This window comes from Aquila chrysaetos, chromosome 7 (assembly GCF_900496995.4).
Source record: "Aquila chrysaetos chrysaetos chromosome 7, bAquChr1.4, whole genome shotgun sequence".
Lineage (NCBI taxonomy): Eukaryota > Metazoa > Chordata > Aves > Accipitriformes > Accipitridae > Aquila > Aquila chrysaetos.
In genome coordinates this window covers 41,318,436-41,340,751 of record NC_044010.1, presented here as the reverse complement: position 1 = coordinate 41,340,751, position 22,316 = coordinate 41,318,436, and the positions used below count along the sequence as shown (strand labels likewise).

General features: G+C 36.2%; 1 protein-coding gene across 17 annotated transcripts in view; it reads right to left on the bottom strand.

Moving 5' to 3' along the window:
* The window catches only part of DMD (dystrophin), a 1,198,278-nt gene that overhangs the window by 741,908 nt on the left and 434,054 nt on the right, over positions 1–22,316 (bottom strand). For 16 of the 17 annotated variants that reach the window (XM_030020819.2, XM_030020811.2, XM_030020812.2 and 13 more), the window contains 5 exons: positions 16,871–16,958; positions 10,866–11,107; positions 8,864–9,044; positions 1,247–1,392; positions 52–264 (listed from right to left, as the gene is read on the bottom strand). In XM_030020819.2, coding sequence (XP_029876679.1) covers positions 52–264; positions 1,247–1,392; positions 8,864–9,044; positions 10,866–11,107; positions 16,871–16,958 — 870 coding nt within the window. Of the gene's footprint in view, positions 1–51; positions 265–1,246; positions 1,393–8,863; positions 9,045–9,219; positions 9,237–10,865; positions 11,108–16,870; positions 16,959–22,316 lie in introns of those variants that run through there. The other variant, XM_030020821.2, reaches the window with a different exon arrangement.

The window sequence follows — 22,316 nt, the reverse complement described above, 5'->3', positions numbered from 1 at the left end:
CACAGCCACAAGCCACCACATAGTAGTTGAGGCTGAAAAAGTTTGGTTAACCTGGAATCGCTGGAGTTTGGTCATAAGCTCCTCAAGCTTCTGGCAATGTTCCACCAGCTGTGCTGATAATTTCTTCCAGCGGCCAAGGATCACCTCAATCTCCGATCGATATCTTTGGCTGACTTCTGCAGGGGCTTTCCTGGACATGTCTTCCACAGTTGTGCTGAGATAGTTCAGGCCTTTTTGTTGCTCTTGCAGAGAACTTTGTAGAGCCTATGAATAAGAAGCAAATAGTATCCTGATTCATGTGTCGGGCGATTCTCTTTGTTTCACAAACACAGGCGAGACTGCTGAAGAAAGGACTGAAAACTAAAAACGTAGGTCACCTTTCCTAAAACATCCAATGACATATTCTACTGAGCAATTTGGAATTGCTTTTCTCACACAAAGTAGAAGGTAGATTTTTTTAGTTGAACTGAGAATATAACCAGAGGTGTTAATACTTGTTAAGAGCGCTGATCTACGTACACCTCATTAGTTTGAGATTGGAATTGACAATGGCCCTAATGATTACACTTTCAAAAAGAATGAGACTATACATGGAGAAAAAGAATAAACTTAGAACTGCTTCTATGATTTAAAGTTTTTGATAAGTCAAAACTTTTGCAATTCTTAGCCCAAATTTGCTGCAACTAACTTTTTTCCCGTATTCTACTTCTTATTTCTGAATGTCCATTACTACTTGCACCAAACAACATGCTCATTAGCCATCCAAGAGTAGAACAATATCAAACATTGAAATGCAGGGAAGGTTTGTACCCTCTGGCAAAACTTGTTCCACATGTGTGTCTGCTTGTAAATCTGACAGGAAATCTGACAAAGCCCGTGCTGCATTTTGCAAATCGCTTTTGTTTCCATGTCAGCTCTGGAAAATGAAATGAGCTAAATCTACATTTAACTACCAGAGCTATCGTAAAAGGAATATTTTATATATCACAGGGACAAACAACAGCCTTTCCTTAACATGTTCGGTATCTTATAAAATTGGTTTCAATGGTGAAGAACACTTTCAATCCTTTAACTTTAGGAATCGATCCTAAGTAAGTATCCACTCTCTGCTGAAGCCCTTGCCTAAAACCCGAATGGCTACAATTCACTCAAGATCCATCAGCTTCAGCAGACTCATGACAACTAAGGGTTCTGTTCCTCCAAACTTTACATTTGAGACTTTTTTTCCCACAGCCTGACCACTCACCTTGAGCTCCCTGAGTCTCTGCTCCATGATTTCATATTCAGCAACCGCAACCTGAGGCGTGGAGAGTTTAGTTTCCGACTGCTGGATCCACACAAGTATAGTGCTCATTGTCTCTTTGTATTGTGCAGGAGGCAAACTGTCAAAAACTATGTTCAATGGGGAATAAAAAAGGAAAGAAAGAAAATAATTTTTTGCTTCATTATTTGGTTTGCTGACAGAAGAGCCTGATAAAACACTGACCCTTATGGAAGTCAATGGCTACTTTGCAACAGATTGCAACAGGCCCAGTATGTCACTACCAGATTTTTCCAAAAAATGTGGAAGTAGAAAACTTTTGAAGAATGAATGCGCTCATTCTAATGTTCATGGTATCTCCATCATTTTATCAGTTGTGTGTCATTTGACCATCTTGTTATAGGTCACACGACAACTTATATGGCCAAGACAACTAGTTCAAATACGTGTGTTTAGAGATCAACAGACAAACCATTGTACTTAACCCAAAATCTAATTTCAGAAATGCATTAAGAAATAGCATTCCATTTTATGGCCCATGTTTGTGTGTTTAATGTTTCTGTTCAAGTAAAAGGTTCTGTTTAAGACATCTCTTAAAAGCTTAGAAAATTAATCTTTCTTCTGCATTAAAGTTGAATTTCATTGAACTGTGCTTATTGCGCCAACATTACAGCTGCTGTAAATAGACAACATCTGGCACACATGTGAGCAACTCATTAGCAGAGGTACTCCCTCTGCCCTCAACAACAGTTGCTTCTATACTCACTGACAAAAGTAGAGACAAGTAGCAGGGCTGGTTGGAAACAAAACATTTCCAACTTGTACCACATAATAATGAAGTATATAAAAGCTCAAAAAAATGTTACACCTATTTGGATTTCCTGTATGTCTCCGGTGTTTCAGAAAGAACTGTACTGAGAAATGATATAGCTGTCCAAAAAGCAATTTTGACAAACAACACAGTTATAAGTTTTTAAGTGCAAGCTGCTTACATTCTCATATAGCCACACCTGGCAGAATGTACTTCAGGTTTTAACCTAATTTTTTAGTTGATCAACAGAATGCTACTTGAAAAAACCTTGTATTTTCAGTTAGGCATCATAACAACATACTAAAATCAGGGCAATTTAGGCTCTCTCTTGTGGAGTATGCACATTTTATGGCATACTTTCCTCATAAAAATCTTGGCTGATCTGATTTATCACACGCATCTGGGGATTTACGAAAGATAGGACTTGGTACCAGGAAAGACAAGAATTTCTTCCCTTATGATGTATTTTCTTTACACAGAAACCAATAGTAATACATTCTTGGAAACACAGAAAGAAAACATTTTCCATCTCATCAAATACCATTTTAAATCTTTTTATTTCCTTAGTGAGATTTGTATTGTCTTTGACTCATTTAATCCAAACAATTCCTACTTTAGCATAAAACATGCATTTAAACACATCACTCCAAATGAATGGAGATATAATTTCAACAGTTCAGATATGTTAAAGGAGCACACAACTCTTAATCTGCAGTTTTATTTAGAAATATGAAATGGAGTTCAGTATTGTGATGTAATGTTTGATGACTTCTATAAATAATTTTCTCCTTTAAATGATAAACAAATCTTAGGACTGGTGTATGACTTCAGGCAGCTATATAAAAGAATAGCTATTTTGGGTAGTAGTGAAGAGTACCTCGGAACAGGTAAAACCACAAGATTTGCTGTTACAGCAAACTCCACCAAACTGCACGAAACTCTTATCCTGAAAGTTTGCCAATAATAATAATTTTAAACCCGTCCAAACACTGCAAATGCTTTGTCTAATTTTTAACAAATTATGTTCTCTACTATTTGAAGGACTAAATAAGAGTTCAAGTGGGATCACAGATGTTGATTTAATCAAGCTAGTAGCTTTCCAATTCGGTTATTAAATACTCCATTTAAAAAGCACTTTTAAGTTCAGTGAAGCAATAGTTTTCCTATTTCATTTTTCCAGATTCCTAGTAGTAAAATACTACTTTTCAAAGCCTTTTGACTACCTAGAGTTTTGGGGGCTTTGCGTTAGTTTTTTTTTGCAGGGCGGGGGGCGGTTGGTTGTTGTTGGGGTTGGGTTGTTTTTTTTTTTTTTTAAGGTAGACAATGTGTCAGCATTTTCATCCACAAGGAAGCATATTAACATCTTTTTAGATGACACTTCAGAAGAGCCTATATTGGTTTTGCAACTCATCATGCCAATGGTGAGAATTCAAACTCCTACAGTGGGATTCGCGTTACCTAATTTTAGCTGTCTAAATAATCTAACACATTTACGGTCTCTCTGTGGGCAGTATGAATCTCTAAATTCCCCATGTTCATAACAAACACACAGCCAGGCCTGTTTATTTTTATCCTAAAATTTGCTTTGTGATACTAATGTTTGTGGATTAAAGTCCACTTGATAAGCACAGTGCATTAATATGGATCCTGCTATATTATATGAAAAATTAAAGTGGTAGTCAGAAATGTATAGCATGTCTGCAACCCAAGCTTTAGCTAAACTAGGCCCATGACAGCACTGTAACAAAATACCACAGAGGGAAAATACAAATATGTTACTGTGAAATATCAGAATACAGTTCCCATCCCATAATAGGAAAATGTTGTTGCATTAATCTATTCCACTTGTAGGGAATGCATTTGGGTGTGACTAACATTGTAACCCTTGAGAACTGACAGGCAAATACATTTACACTTGCGTATTTATTTTAGAGAAAGTGCTTAAATTTGGAAATACATTGTGCAGATAGATATCTGGTTAGGATATATTTTTAATAAGTAGAAGTATTTAAACATGTGAAAATAGCTTTCCAAATAAGTAAAATACTTTTTGTTTGTTTGTTTTTCCTTCCAGCTTCCTTTTTTGTGACCAGATTTTCCAGTCAAAAATCTTTTCCCAAATCAGAAATGAAATGAGAATACAATTATCTCAACACAGTTATCAAATCACACTGGATATGCTGCAATATGCATCTCCTACAGTCAGGACAAATCCCACTGTTCATCACGTCATTGTGAAAGAAGAAGAAAGGCAATAAATATAATCTATGGGATCATTTTAGTAAAGACTTATTCCCTGAAATGAAGGAACTCGATTGAGCTGCATGTGTTTCCCATAAAAATCTCCTCAATAGTAACTGCAGTTTAAAACCATGCTGAATTTCTCACAGCTTTCTTTTGCTTATTTTGTAATACAAATACTTGAAGCTATTCATCAAAGTCTTCACGCTGATGACTTCATAAACGCTGTGATTCCCTTCTCTCACATCTTTCACCAGAAACTGTCACAGTGGAATCATAAGGAATCTTGTATAATTTATAATCAATGTTCTGCAAGTGCTTTAACACTTTGAATTCTCTTATTTATTAAGCTCTTAAAAGAAACAGAAAGGAAGCCCTTCTCCAGTTCTACAAGATCTATTGTAAGAATAAATATCTTTTAAAGATACAAAACTTTTTAGGTGGTTTTATTTCCCATCCTTATAAATTTTCACTTTTACCATGGAGGAAAAGGATACAGTGACCTGCGGAGTAGAGGACATTATCTCATACACATTCATGTCACAGGTTGCTTTGTCCTTTCACTCTTTGTTTAAATAAAAAATAATTACCAGAGGAAATGAATACAAAAGAAAAATGAAATTACTTGCATGTTACTTATTAAAACAGTATTTTCTCACACAGATCTGAGCTGTATCTTCAGCTCAAAAGACACATTCAAAGAAAGTTAAGCAAACTATATCCCTCAAAACCAAACAGCAACGAATATTATTGCACTTAATCATACTTCAGCTCTTAAGAAGAATTAGTTATGACATTTACAGGACACTTGCTTAAAATTTTTCTTCCTCAAGTATGCAATGATTGGTGAAAGATTATTATAGATATCGTAACAATTTCACTGTCACTTACAACTCAGAGCATGAAAATAAGTCAGCAGTTCAAAGTTTAAGCAAAAGCAGACAAACGACAGACTAAATCTCCAAATGGTCATCATACTGTTACGGTTATTGGGGTTTGTCATCTTATAAAATTATGCCAAGACTCAGTTGCGTGAACTCTAAGTAATGCAACCCTGTTTAAGATACTGTACTAGCGGATTAGGGAGAAAAGTGGTGTACGTGCAAAATAACTGTCAGTCAGCATGGGGCGGGTAAATAAAAAGTCTAAAGAATCTTGACATGATATAGAAGGTAAAAACTTTCTAAAGTCCTTTTTGAAATAAAGAGGAAAAACATCATTTGAATGCAGATGAATAATTCATCATTAATAATAATAACAACGACGACGATAATGACGACGATGACTTCACCTTTGGGAATTACTGATCCTGCAAAGGTAGAATCAGGATTTGAAAGGAAAGCACAGTGCATGAATTTATGAAGCAGAGAGAAATGGAAATAAATATGACTTTTCCTTTGCTACCTCCACCCTGATATTCTTAATTTCACCTGCCAGAAAAGCTTTTTTAAAATTTTTTGGTTTAGTTACTTTCTAAAAATCTAACGACACCCCTCAAATCCCCCCTGAAGAACAGTCTTGTCAAATTGAGAACATGTATCTCACTGAAGACCACAGCTGGATAAGAGTTCACCACAGCAAGACTAAAAAGCAGAAAGCACCTTAACGGAGTTTAGTCCAGTCACAGAACAAGAGGAATGCTGGAATGAATCAGCTGCCACCTGGGACGTAGTTTGAACCCAGGAGTATTCACTTACCTGACACTGACTGACAGCTCTCCCTGGGCAGAGGGGGAATGGGAGGCTGACCAGGCTGCTCCCTAGAAATCTCTCTGACAGCAGCAGTTAATTTCAAGACAAGTAAATATAAAGTTCAATCCCTCATTCTTCACCGGGGCAATTATAAAACTAAGAATTTCCTTGGGAAATCACATTATTTGTATTCGAATTCTTGCCGTGATTGTCCATTTCACTGCCTTGTGTACATTACCGAATAGTTCGAAGCACTGTCTGACCTCTATTTTGTCTATATTCCAGTATTCTAGAAATTACTCTAAGTGTGTTTGGGGGGAGGATGGAGAGCTAGAATGATGGATACGCCATCTTCAAAAGGATCAATTACCTATGGATATACAGACATTCTATAAAGTAAGAAAAATGGGTTCATATTTCCTCATATTTTATGAGGTTGTATTGCTTTCATAAACAACATTGCAAAATAGTGAAAAAACAACCAAATAGGTTTTAGAATTGGCTTTAGATTAGGTTTTATAACTGGAAATGCTAATCAAATCACAGAGAAAAACATTTGAGAAAATCTGAGTTCATCTTTAATACTGTTTTATTAAGAAATCTGCTGTGCAGCATAGAGAAACTACTAAGCACTCTTGAACCTAAAAAAAAAATGCAAACAAAACCACCACTACCCTCAAAAAACCCCACCAAACAAAAAAATACTTGAGGGAGACAATCTCCTAGAACTGGAGAAAACATTTTTTTTGGGAAAAAATTCCCTTGGGAAATAGAACAGAATAGCTAAATACCCTTATCCATCAGAAAAGATAACGGAGTAATGGAACATTAAAAAAAAACAAAAACAAACCACACAACAAAAAAAAACCACCATGAAAACCCCAAACCCCTAATGATGAATCAAAAATCCTTTTAACATTAAAACCCCCAATTATGAAAGGGGGGGGTGGGGGCTGGAAATCTTTCTAGCACATGTAGGTTATATGTACAGGGAAGGAAAAAGGAGCAAAGGAGCAAACACTACCATTGATCTGCAAAACACTATTCAGTCTTTAGGAAATTCTTCTATCTACAGAAAATAATTAATTGCAAATAATTTATGGAAATAAAAGATGGAAATATCTAAAATGCTCTATCAAAATTTCAACATTTTCTATTAAACTAAACTATTTATATCTTAAAATAAAGACATGGGATGCGGCCTTTTCTCCATCTGTTCAACAGAAGAAAAACAGTCATTGAAGAAAGCAGAAGAAACTCAGATTCAAAGAGCCAAACTTTCTATGCTTCAGCTTTGTTGGGGCGGGGGGGGAGTGGTTCACATTTTTTGATTCATAAGATTTTCCTGAAATGGGATCAGACCTAACACAGTATCCCAAGCATGATCGTTCGTATCTACAGCAGAGTTATGAAAGGAAGTTAGCACTTTGGATAAAACTGTGTATAAAATTTCAGAAGATAAAATATGATTGACACAATAATCTCACCTAAAATATCACTACAGGTGTGGGAGTGGGAATGAACAGCTACTGCCAGGAAGAACTTTTCCAAAGCCCCTGCCTTGCGGCATTACAGGTCAGGCAGCGAACCCTATTCATCTTACAGGACTAACCAACTGGTTAGTTCATGAGGTCTCACCTCTCATGAGGTTTGAGGTGAGGCAAAACCAGCAATTACACAAAATTAGGTACAGAAGAAATCATAAAGAAGTTAGCATTTACCATATTTTTCCTGTGGGCAGAATGGTGACTGATTTCAGCATATAAAACATTGTGGCATTAACAGTTTTTATATCTTACCCGTTGTATGTCTTGACTTTAGAGTTACGAATAAACTTTACACTCCTTAATATTAAATTTCTACAGCTCATTCTTTCATCACTTGCTATAGCACACTTGCATTTTATTTCTTCAGTTCTGCTATGCGTCATCACCTCTCCAGTTCGCGTGTGTGTGCATGTGTGAAATAACTACAGCAGCGCAATAATGCAGTGTTGTTGAAAAAAATCCAAACCTCTCCATGGAAGAATTTGGGAGGAATATTATAAAGATCCACTAGAAGGAGCTAGCACTATGTCTAATACCAAAACAGTACAGTCATTTAGAGATTCATTGGTTAAGGGGCAAATACTCTCTCTGCTGCTGAGAAAAATTATATTTTTTTTGTCCGATACTTTCTTTTAAATGTCATAATCAAGTACAGAAAGTGTACAGTAGTCACTGACATGCTACATAGCTTTAATAAGGAATAAAGTCAACTTTCTATTTTGCTTTAGCATTTTACCCCTTTTGAAACACGCATTTTATTACAAGTATTGTAAATAATGTTATAACTGGTAGTGATATATTCTGTGTTGCAAAACGAACAGTTCACCACGTGATGAAAAACTAGATACCCTAAAGTAGCTACTCACTTTGATGAGCTTTATGGAGTTAAATTTCTATTCTATGAAAATTCAGAGAAAATTCTCTCCTGCAGTTAAGCTCTCTTTCCTCTCCACTAACTGAGGTAGAACAGCCCTGTCTTATAACCCGCCTAAACAAAGACAGTTTTATGTCCCTAAAAAATATCACTGAATCCGTCCATAAACATGCTAACAAGAGGAGATCTGATGGTAGAACTACACTGAGTATAACCTTTGCTTCTGAATAGGGTACCTTCCCTTGTTTTCCTATTAATTTAAAATATATAACGCCCTGACAATTTCTGAAAGACTAATTCAATTGCAAAAAAAGACCACCTAAACTGTACTACTAGTTTAGCATGACAAAAGCAAATACAAAAGTAGGAAAGCAAAATATATACACCTATTCTTTGCATGCTAGTCAGGCAAACTGACTTCTTGTCATGAACACTTACTGGTCTGTAGTCGCTTTTCTCTGGCATGCATGTCAGCAAGTATTTGTTTGAAATGGCTGGTAAAAGCAGCAAGGTCAGCATCCAGAAACACTGGCCCTTGTTCTTTCTCTTTGAGCGCTTGACTTTGAGCCTTTAGCCGTTCAATTTGAGGCTGAAGGGTTGACATTCGGATGATTTCGTCCTGCGAGTTTGAACAAAAAACATCAAGATAAAGCTGTCCGACAAATGAAATCACTAGTGCCATGAAATCACCAGCCACTGTTTCAATGCACATTGCACAACTGTTTTGCTTCCAACTACATCAGTTACAGTAAGAACAAATTCAATGTTTTTCATCTTTTCTCACAAATCCATACCTCTGTTCCCGATATGATGCTCTTACCATTGTTTAAAGTCACTTTCACATGACATTATCATGTTATTAGTGTAATGCTCAAAGAAAATGAGATAGATTGTACATTAATATTCCATGCCTAAGGACCATCCTTTTCATGTGGAGCTGGGAACATAAAAACTCCACATGTCCCATAATCTTGGGCTCACCTCTGTTAGATTACGTACAGGCTAAATAGCACGAAGCAGGAGAAGGAGAGGTGAAGACACACAGCGATTTCTAGCAGCCCCACAGTAACACATTGCAGGTTGAGGTTAGAATCAAATTGAATCGAATAGACTAGACTATTTCAGTTGGAAGGGACCTACAAGGATCATCTAGTCCAACTGCCTGACCACTTCAGGGCCGACCAAAAGTTAAAGCATGTTATTAAGGGCATTGTCCAAATGCCTCTTAAACATTGACAGCCTCGGCGCACCGACCACCTCTCTAGGAAGCCTGTTCCAGTATTTCAGCACCCTCTCCATAAATAAATGCTTCCTAATGTCCAGTCTAAACCTCTCCTGGTGCAGCTTTGACCATTCCCACGTGTCCTGGCACTGGATCCCAGGGAGAAGAGCTCAGCACCTCCCTCTCCACGTCCCCTCCTGAGGAAGCTGTAGAGAGCAACGAGGTTGTGCTTTTATGCCTTCAGGAGACCTTGTACACACTGTGACACTTGCAACTACTGAGTAAAAAGAAATGAGGAAAGTAAGCCAAATGTACAGTTCATAGTAGAGCTACTCTAAGAGAAGCTTTCTGCAATAAAACAGAGAACCTTTGTAAGCACAATGCCAGCTTGGAAATGCCTGAAAATAGAAGTAATAGCATAGATCTAAATTTGGGGTTCAAACATTGTTTTCAGTCTGAGAGCTTCTGGAGCCAGGGATTTCATAACATCAAACTTCTACTACTATGTCATGCAATTTATAATTCATTACTACATCTCAATAGTTTCCTGTCAATATTAGCTTGTAAGTAATCCCCATCCACAGAGTTGTCTGCATAAGAGGGATAAGCAAATTTCTGTGATGGTGCAGAACACAAATGAAAACAGTTAGGGAGAATAAGAAGTGAATTGGTGTGTCCATTTTTGTACAACTACTGTAATTCTGTCATATGATGACAGAAGAATATTCCTCCATTTGACTACACAATCCACCCTGCATCAAAATGCAGGATATGTAACAAGTGGTCTGCAATGGCAGAATTTTGGACTTTACCATGAAGACAATTTTCTGGCCCAGATCCTTATGACAGAGGTGATGAGCAACAGTTTCCTCATGAAGAACCAAAGACACAGATTCTTACAGGGGAAAAAAAAAAAAAAAAAAAAAAAAAAGGAAAAAGAGTTTAGGGGCATAGTTCCCTAGCTTTAGGTATCTAAGTAGCTTAATAACTAAATATTTGGGGCAGAGCTTTAAATACCCATACGCTAGGTTCTGTTGCCTCTTTATTTCTTTACCAGTCTTTCCTTTTCTTTGAATAAATATTTTCAATAATTACCTTGGAAAGATAAGGAGTCCATTTTCCACTTTTATATTGAAATAGTGTAGGTCATAATCTGGCCCACTGTTGGAACACCTATGAGGTACAATATCATAAAAAACTTCGAGAAGAATCTCTAACCTTGCATTTTTCCAACTGAGTTTTTACTATAGCAGGATCTGTTGCTGGTGTGGGCTGTGCTTTCAGCCAGTTTTCTGCAGTAATTGCTGTCTGCTCCAGTTGCTGCAGCTGGGAGTAGAAGTCAATGATGTTATTTTGGTACTCCAGCCATGCCAGTCTTTCACTCAGCAACTGACAGAACTCAATCCAGCGGCTCTTCAGCTGCTCTGAGGCTTGTCTAATGTTGTCAGCATTCAGACCCTCTAGAAAGAAAACAAGAGAAGACAACACTTAAATAAGTCACAAAGAAAAAAAAAAAAAGTAAAATAATTTAAAAATTCAATTTCTGTATTTGAGAGCTCATAAATCCAGTTAATGAATTATCATCAAACAACAGTCCTGAACATACAGATGTTACACATTAGTGGAGAAAGCATTTCAAAAATATTTTAAGTTGCTGCCAGGGTACTTTTGTTGCTATGGGAATGAATTATAAAGTGCATTAAAGTACAAGAATGGGAATAAAGCAGAAAGTAGAGATACAATACATAAAGCTAATTAAAACTACCATAAGAAATAAGAAAATGCCTGACAGCTGGATTTTGAAAACTACGTCTGGACTGTAATTAGACTTTAATGTACAAGACTGTTGGGCTTTTTTTTATAAAAAGACCAATTTAAATGAATGGGAACTATATTCCGCAGTTATTTTGATGTTTTTGATAATCCAACCCTTAAGTTTTGCATTACATGTTACTTTAGAAATATCATAAACACTAAGGAATAAACATATGATCAGATCAAACCTCCATCTAGGCCAGTCCCATGTGTCCAACAGTGACCATCAGTAAATATTAAGCAAAGACTGAGAGCTGGGAAACCATGGGTGACACTCCTCTACAATTATTTTCAGACAGGTTTGGTTTCTCTGATATAGTTTGCCTATTTCTGTCTATTGTTCAATAATCACGCTTAAATTAAAGTTCATAGAAGAAAACTGACTTTAGTTATTGCAGACAAGGGAATTATTAAGAACTATTTAAAGGCAAAAGAGCTCTATACACTCTGTGAAGAAAGGAAGGTAATATATGCCAAAGATAATCAAAGGAGTCTTACAATAACATAATTTATAATTATTGCAAAACTTGAACTCAGGTTGAGTTCAAAACAATATTAACTTAAGCATCTTATTTATTTTGCAGAGGAAGTTTAAATGTAATCCCTAACCTTTTTTACTGGCATGACATGTAATGATGCACACAACAATAGGACCAATATTGATTTCAAAATCGATAAACTTCTCAATCCGTTGAGTAATGCTATATGCTTAAGACATAAACATCATCACCACTTAGTCATACACTAGTTAACCAGTAAAACAGAAGGTACGTTTTAATCAAAATAATCAAGTTTAGAGTGTTTCTCTCTCTTAAAAACAAGTTTAAAAGCAAATGAGACAAAAGCCTTCAGTGCTATACTTCGTGATTTTTGATATGCTGTCAATATGGTTTACCTTGTCTGCAACCTATACTCCCAATCTGCAGGAAAATTTCTTTTTCAGGGATAAAAAAATAGTAAAGTTCACGAGCAATTTTTGAAGGCAGAACATCAAAATTGGAGTCCTAATTACAGCTAAATGCCTCAAATAAAAAAAGTACTGGAAATTCATTATAATAAAATCTTCTAAGGAATGACTATAATGCATACTATATGGTAAACTGCACTAAATGATAATCTGGGATCGTGTCTGTTGCGGAGCACCATAGTTCTCTGGCAAATCCTATTCTGGATTCAGCTCAGGGCTATTCCATTCAGATTCGCTTGGAAACAGCCCACTCGGAATCAGACTGTGCAGTACCTGACAGTGGTTCCCTGGACATGCTCTGTTTCTGGGATGTTGCCCTAGACAAGCAAATTGTACACGATTTCAAGAAGTACAAGCAAAAACGTAGAAAGGCAGGAAGTCCAGGACTACTGGGAGATAATGGCAACGGTGGTGGTTGGAGTGGCTATACACACACGTTATACTCTGGAAACTGGATAGCACAATTTAAAGGGTATAAAAGGAATCTTATACCATAAAGAGGTAAATTCTATTTTGACACATCTTAATAAAATCCAACAGTGATGTGGTCTTCTGTGTGCCTGTGTTTGCATCTGGAGATGTCACATGCATAACTACATTTTCTTCAAGTGTAATGTCCAATGAACATATAGCAATATGTGAAGAGGCAGCATAAACCTGAATGGCATAGCACATCCGAATAACAACAATCAAAGATGACCAGGCACACAGATACTGAATCTTGCCAACAGCAAGAACAAACACATATATATAAGATAAGCCTTTAACTATGCTATATTTCAACAATTGCTTCTGTCCTCTTGGGACTTTGGGTATAAAAATGCTGTGTACTCATAACAGAGAGCAGGCATCTTTGCCACTGTGTCCATGATTACCTCTGAACCTGGAAGACACTGCCTAGGAGTTTGGCAGAGTAGATATAAAAAGATTACTTTTATTTATTCCTCCTTTCCTCTCTTTTCAGCTGCCACAGTCTCCAAAGTACCCTTAGGCAAGACTATGATTAGCAGGGGAAGTGCAGTCATGGATTCTCCTTACATAATAATACTTTTCACTGTAGTATTTTCTTCAAGGATTCAGAGAGGACTGTATTTCAGATGAAAACCTAGATTAATCAGATCCTCTTTTCTTCTTTTCACTCACATGTCCCTCTTAACATAACATTTAAATATGGGCAAATACCCCAAATTATTCAATTTTCTTTAATTGTTTTCTTTAATATCTAAACTTTGAGTCTAAATGTGATTCCACAAAGAAATGTTTTTGCTCTTCATGTAACTGAAGTGGACAGTACAAGACTGGAGTGTCCAGAGCCATAGTTGGTAGAAGATTGCAGAGGCGCACCTCCATTAGGCAACACAATATCCTACTGAAAGGAAGACCCATCTGAAAATCTCCATAGGATGCATTTTTAAAACTTTCTTAATTCACAGTCTGCTTTGGTAACTCAAAGTTGTCTGTCAGATGTTGGCATGCCATTTCCAGAAAGATGTAAGAAAATGGCCATTGCTTACTTGCACTTGAAATCATTTGGGCAAATTTGTCAAAATTTTGTCTTATTTTGAAAAAAGCTAGTCTTCCATCTTATTGAAAATGACAAATTAATAACTATTTGAAGTAGTTGATGCAATGAGGGCATAATTTTAGTGTTTTTATTTGCTCATTAAATTGGTGAAAATCAAGAACTTGAAACTTACTTCCATGATAAGTACTGATTTCTTCATTATCTTTAGCAACCACCAGCTTTCATTCACGATGTTAATACCAATCCCCTTACTCTGCTTCACTCATGGCAGCAAGACATACCAAAAGTTGACAAGCAGGAGAAGAAACAATATAAACCCCATTCACTGGTAAAACAATATTATTTTAGGAATAATGGTTCATAATGCTTTCATGTTTCATATTCTAAAAGCTTCATATATAATCAGTGAATAAATATACTGTACCCAGATGAAACAGATCATTATCTGAAGTGCATGCATTAATTTTATTACCTTGTGTACTGCGCATAACAAATTGTGTCTGAATAATTTTAATTGTGCAGCACCTTACATGCAAGTACTTTGGAATTGCCACTTAATATGAAGTATATCTTATTAAGTGCATTTATCATTTGCTATAGTTCTATGATAGAATAATGTAGCATTATCTGTGTTTTTATAGCTTTTGACTCATAAGCGTATGTGAAATAGTAACTCACTAGATGATGTATGTATTCCACAGAACAGTGGCACTTAACAATTATGTGTTTTATCACAACAAATTCATTTATATACACTTTAATGCTGCCTATCAAAATTCTCTGAGTATTCATTCTGATGCCCTATTTATTTTATTCTAAACTACTATAATAGTCAAGTGTCCTCTCAAACTGCTAAACTGCTTCACTCATGCATCAACAGATTTGTTATTCTATTTTAGAATAGAATTTAGAAAAGAAAATCAGAAAATAATTTTTTCCTAGAAACACTGGTAAACAGAAGATGTAAGTTTTCATTGACTGTAATCATCAGACTTCTTTAAAAGCACGGGCAAGGAGAGGCAGAGCACGGCCCACATAGAAGATGGGTGGTTGGGTAAAGACTCATTCACCAAAAGCATCAATGATTTCCCCCGTGATGGGAAAAGTCCTTCAAAGGGCAATGTGCAGACACAGTGCTTACAAACACAAGAATAGCTACGCTGTGTGAGATGGCAGCTCTTTCTAGTGCAAAATACTTTTGCTGACATTGGCTAAAAGCATTTACCTAAGGCAAGAATAGTACCCTGTATAAATACATTTCCTCAGACTGTTTTCCTCTGTGCTAAGAACAAATAAATGAAACCCTAAACAAACCAATCCAATTCTCTCCAGAATTTGAATCCTGTTTTTTTACTTATTTCCCCCTCCTATCACAGTAAAAATAAAAGCAAGAAAATAGATATAAATGATACGACAATGAAATTCACCACCATTCTGAACTCTCTCCTGTAATCCACCAGAGATCTTAATCTTTTTATGCTCTTCATCTGTTACATTCAGAATCTTGTTTACGAGCAAAGAGGAAGCACATTTTATATGTAAGTAAAGCCAAGAATTTAGTGATAGCATAACTGGAATCTTAAAAGTCTAATCATTGTTAGTCCAGACCTAATCGATACACAATAAGTAAAAAATAACAATGCAGTTAAACTTGTCATCACTTGACTTCACAACTGATCTATGCCTTAAATCTGTTTGCCTTGTGTAGTCTTTTAATTACAGATTACCCTGCAAATGCATGACAATCATCAACCAGTTCTCCCAGGCACAAAAACATGTCCCAAAAAATTGACAGAATTTTTTATATGGTCAGCTATGGAAAACTGCCCGAATGATTTCAAAGAGAGTGCAGATGTTACCAGGCTCCCTTCAGTCTATTCACTGAACCTGGGAAGGGAACCCTTGCAACAGTTGTTACAGTAATGATAATTAAATACGCCCCACACATTAAATATGGTCACTTTTAAAATATTGCACCTTCATACTTAAGCAAAATAATCTTAGGATTCCATCAAATTCATTTAGCTTGGCCAGTCGGTACCCCAAACTCAAAGCATTTCATTTTTAGGAATTAAACACTTGGTTCTTCATTATAACAATTTACTATAAAATTTGTGTTCTGAAGCTCAGTGCATTCAACATCTATATTTCTGGTAATCATATCAGTATGACAGATGTTGGCCCGAGTTTAATATTTTATTGCAAAGTTAGACATTGTTTAATATCAAGGACAATGGCATGACTTACAACTTCACTTCCATCTACCTTTCTTTGTTTTTTCTTTTTCCCTTAAAAATACCTAAAAGTTCAAAAGAATGACATAACGGAATAATTCTTTTTGAAAAATCAATAATAAAAATAAAAAACTTACAACTAATTTTCTTTTTTAAGAGTCGTATAAGCTTTGACATTTATTATCTTTGAAAAGCTGAATGCCAAAAACCTCTTCCAAAACCCAATAAAATGTTATATTTTCTATGATACAGAATATTACAAAAATACGTATATTACAAAACATACATTGTGTAAGTCAGAAAGCACTTTTTTCAAACTGTTCAGAGTAATGCCTTCAGAGCTTTCTAACTCAGATGAGTTAATGTACCTTCAAAACTCAGCACACTCAGAAAATAAGATTACAACTTAAGTCTCTGCACAGAACAGATTGTTAATATACAGTTCATTACTGCAAGCAAGTTTTACACACATTTCTTTTCATGGTACTAAAGTGGTAAGATTTTTTTTCTCTTTTCTAATTAACAGATATAACATTCAGAAATAATAAAAGAAATATAAGGCAATATTACTTTACTGTTCCATTTAGACAGTATTTGCTAATATAATTCTCGTGATAAATATGAACCTGTGCATTTATCAAATCCCTAAGAAGATTATCTAAATCAACTCCCATGTAATTACCATTCACCATCTGTTCCACCAGGGCCTCAGCTGATCTGCTGGCATCTTGCAGTTTTCTGTACTTCTCAGGCTTTTCTCGCTGGATGGCCTGCAGCATGACAGGAAAGGTGAGTATTTCAACAGAGGGATTTTGAAGAAGAAAGTAATTAATCTCAGGGATGTCTTCTGATTTCTCGAGACCATTTAACCTGTCATATTGCCCTGCCAGCCTCCCGATTTGCAACGAAAGCAGCAAGTACCACATACCATCAGGAAGGGAGTCAGTCATAAAGTCAAATACATAAACCGAGAATCTGAACACAGCAGAGTTGACAGATGATACACGTCAGTAGTTTACAGACAAATAAAAGACATACAAATTAAGAGCTATTCAAAGCCCAATATTTCAGAATAAAAATATTTGTTCAACAGAAATTCCTTGTGGAAGAATAGATTTGCTCATTTCTCATGATAACAGCAAGAATTGAGCATGCTAACCAAATCACAGGGTTTCATAGCATACTACAGTATTGAACTCATATACCATTTGATTGCTTACTTTACTCTTCTGTTTGGAAAAAAAAACAAACCAAAAACAACCCTGTAAAACGCATATTGAAGTAGATATCTAACATATAGATGAACATATATAGCAGACATCCATGCATGAGCTACCAAGTAAGAATGAGAGTTAACTGCAGAATTAACACAGGCTTCTAGTTATGTATTGTATCTAATACTCTCAACTTCACCTTTCTGTACTCAGAAATTTCTCACCCACGTTCAGGCTAGCACTCAGGCTAGCTGGTCATGGCTGGTAAAGGCTACCTGCTAAAGTTTCAGGATATAGTAGGAACCTAAGTTTCTAATTTCATTTTGGGCTGGTAGCAATACAGACGGAAAGTAAAATCATTTCAGATCCGACAGCCCCTCAATGCTGTCTCGTAATTAACATCATGAAGTCACTCCATTGATTTGACACTAATTTAGTTGTATAATTTAGGTGTAATTTAGAAGCTTTAAATCCAAAGCCCAAAGAAGCAGCATGGGGCCACAGCCAGGTTTAGTACCAAAAATAAAACAGACTATATAATTCCCAGAGATCCTGACCAACACAGGCTCCCGTAAATCAGAGTCCTTCACTTTACGGCAGCAGATACTCACATACAAAAGAATATGCCACCGCAAATCCTACATGACGTGTATGGAAAGGTAACACACAACCCTGGCTATGGCTTCTCAGTCTGGCTGACCCCGCTAGGCTTCCCGATCACCTTGATTATTTCCACAGCAAAGGTATATTCTGTGTGACTTGACTCTTCGGGGGGAAAAGGTTCCTTACAACCGGAAAGAAACCTCAAGTAGGTGTCTAAGAATGCATTTAGTAGAACAACCTTATACAATTACATTTGAACATGTTATTTTTCAAATAGATTGCTATGCTTGGGAAGAATTAATATAAACACCTTTGAATAAATTCTCTTAAAAGAACTTTTAAAGTGTGATGCTTAAAACATCTTCAGTTTAATAAGCAGCAGCTCCCTGGAAGACCTTCCTAGGCAAGGAGATGCTCAGAACTTTAAAGAGAGATTTTCAGTTAAATTCACACATTTCCACAGCCTACTTATAACTACCATTCATTTGTGCATGTAGAAATGACTAAATGGCAGGCTTTCTAATAATATGCCAAAGCTTCTATCAAACGCTTTCAATAATAAAATTTTGTATAAATATAATATATAAAGAAAGGATATTTAGAGAAGAATTAAGGATGGAAGTATTTTGGATTTTATAAACATATCTTTAATAGATACCCAAATAACCACTGAAAGATTATGAAGTTTAATCCCAATGAGTTAAAGATGACTGTATTAATTATTTATAGTTTTTGGAGGTCAATAAAATCTTCTATCATTCCACTCTACAATTTAAATATTTTCCAAATTTAAAAAAAAAATAAAATACTCTATTAATTCTCTGCAGAGTTCCAAAATTTCTTATAGAATCTTAATTAATACTACTCTGTCTATAATGCCAGGTATAATTAGCATGAGTCTAACTACAGAGAACTCAAAGGAATCATTAAAACACTAAAATATACTGAAAATAATTTTACTCCGTCTGTAATGCCAGATGTGTAATCATCATGAGTGCAACTGTAGCGAGCACAAATGAATCATAAACCCCCCCTACAATATACTAAAAATCAGCTTTTTGAAATAGAAAAATGATATGACACTGAAGCCTGTGGCAATGAACCCTTCAGTGTCCAGTAAAATGCTATGTGTGCAGAAAAATGTGGAGAAATGTCCACCTCTCGCCTGAAAGATTAAAGTTTCCAGGTCCTGATAGAAAACAAAAGCACTATATGTGAAGCCCTTAAATAAACATGAAAATTTGGGATATATCAAACTTTGTCAATTACTTCATTCATTTTTATGTAATTGGCTTATATCATAAAAATGACGTTCCAACCCTGGTTACAAGAAGACGTATGCTCGCACACAGAAAGCACCATGCTAGCCAAAGGAGAAAAGACTGTCCTCTTGTTCCTCATACAAAGACAAATGACCTGAGCTGGGGAGAAAGGAGGAAATTCACCCTAATTAACTTACAGCACTAATCACATAGTCCTGCCATTACCCTGCACGCGCTGCCATTGTTTGCCGAACCTCCAAACTGTGTCTTGATTTTTAAGCCCCTCAGAAGAAAGATTGCCATCAGCATGTGCAAAGTGTCAAGAAAGGAAAAGAGTAGGAGTCCTGGAAACACCTCTCCTTTATCTCTTTTGCTCCGTTTTGTTCTTTTTTTCCTTTAGAGAAAGGGGCTATGCTCTCGATTCAGGTTCATTCGTGACACGAGTAGGCTGGGATAAGTTTGAAGAGGTTTGTGAAGTTTTGAAACTCTTACATTCTGTACATTTTAATCAATGCTTCTTTTGATGAAAAGTTAAGGTAGCGGCAAAGTCCTTTCCAAACATTTCCAAACATATAACTTTGCCTTTTTTTTTTAACTCTTTTTTTCTGTAAAAGATTTTTCAGAAAAAATACACCAATATGAGAAAAAACATTACCGTTACAGGCTTTCGTCCAATCAGAGATTAATTCTCTTTTGGACTATTTTGTAACTGGCAATGCAAACGTATAATAGCCTAGTTTTAACTGATTGAGTAACACTAAAAATTCATCTTTAGCTAAATGTCAGCCGAAGGTGAAGAGGCTATTTTCACAATGCTAAGCATTTTATTTGACCCCGAGATTTTAGCTGGCAGTTAATGACTTCATAACCTAGAAAACACTGATGGTCTGAGGAATTCGGATGTTATTCATATCAAATCAACATCCTATTCTGAGCGCTCTCTGGAAGGAGGCATGGTAGCAGTACTCCCTGACCTCCTGTGACTCTGACCAATTAACCCTGAGGGCAGGAGATGGCAACATTTTCATCTCTGGCTCTGACAGTGATTCAGCTTTCAAATACCCAGGCCCAACAAAGCATGTCTGAAAAAGGTCACCAAAACAAAATGAACAAATGAGAACCGGGCTTTTGAGAATGCCAGGAGAACAAATTTAATTGTCTAGGATATTTGACATTTTCCCTTACATCTGTTCCTTGTGTTTACCTTTGATTCTGAATTTCTAGATCCTTCTTCTTGGCTAACCAAAATTCCTTCCAAGGGGTTTTATTCCCAGTTTATTGATGTACAGTCTCAAATCTGACTTATTATTAGGCAGGATTTCCTATCTAGCAAGTTTTAATTTTTTACACCTGAATCTTCATATATTTGAACTTGCAATATTGAAAGCTCATTATGGCTTAAGAAAAACAAAAAAGGCCTGAGTCTAGTTTTAGTAAAATATATGTACTAACTGGAAAATGTTAACAGTGTGATACAGTGTAACAATGTTTACGGCATTAATGTTTAGATAGCTTCGTTATTTAGGAGTAGTATGGCTGTTCCACAGTGCAACTTCTATACTTATAGCATCCAGTCTCTCTGGCCAGGTAAGGCCAAAAATCTTTCTTTTGTAGCAGGGAAGGGCTATAATTATTTTTGTTTCTCCCCAGACATAGGAATGGACTTTCTATGCATGTCTAATATTTTCAATCTACGTAACACATCTGCCAAAGGCTAATTTCCTGCCAGTATCTGAAGAGCACCTGGCTTAGCAATCAGTCAGTGCATTTCACACAGCCCGCTCTTGGCTCCATCTCCCCCAGACCTCCTCTGAGCTGGGATGGGAGCATGTTTTTGAACTTGATGAATCATCAGTGATGGCAAAAGAGCTTTCCTTGTGGCCATTGCCTCTGAAGTCTGCGTCCCTCCATCGTATAGCTGATGCATTTCCACTCTATCATATGGAAATGACCACTCATCCAAGAAAAATGATGAGTGGGAGCAAGCTGCCACAACAAGAAAAAAAATCATCCAAATAGTAACCTGTCCTCAGAAGAACAGCAGAAAAGGATGCCATTAGGAAAAGGCCCTAGCTAGGACTCAGCACCTAACGCGGTGGGCAATAAATGGTAGGTCTGACGTCAGCCAAGCACAGGTGTTCTGTGCTACACCAATATATATATCATCATATAGGGAGAAAACTAAATGATAGCCAGTAAGGGTAAGACAGGACTTCTGCATGCATGTGCACATGGTCGCATGCACGCATGTGTAAGTACAACCCTGGGGTATGACTAGGTATGTCAGTACAATACAATCTTTTTCAATTATCGCTAACATCTCTTTTCCTTTTTGGCATTTAATCTTTTTTTTTTTTAATATGTCTTCTACAACTTTACTAGAGATTATAATATATTAAAACCCACACTATCTTATTTTCCATTGATGTGAGGCTCATTTTGAGGGAATTAGAAACAAAAAGTGTTAACAAGCAACAGCGAAATTGCTCAAATCAATGAACTGGACAGTACTTCCTGCTTTGGCTGTTAGTTTTATGGATGGAGACGGAGACCAGACTTGGAAAAGTCAGGTCAGGACAAGCTTTAAAACCTGACATTTTAAAAACCTCAACTTTTTTCTTTTTTGAAAAGCGTGTACAAAGACATCCATTAACTGAAAGCCGTTCAACACAGAATCCATGTAGTGCTTGTCAAGTGCTATCTGTCAGAGTTCTATCAAATACATACATGTAGTCAGAACGTTTTCTCCCTTAAAAAATCTAGAAACTTCTACATGTAACTTGATCTTCTCAATAAAATGTTCATTTTAAAAGCAGTGATACTCTATGAAATAAAAACCAGTCTTGGTCTTTAAAAATATTTTCAATGTTAACGAAGGATACACATTCATTTCTCTTATTTCTATTTAGAGTTACTAGTTTGTCTCAGACTCCTCTCGATACAAAGCAGATCCTTTCTCTGCACTACTTTTCAGTAAAGCAGCTGGAAATCAGTTTCTTAAACCTCCAGTTATTCAGTTGCCAAGGAGGTCTAAGAAACACCTGAAACA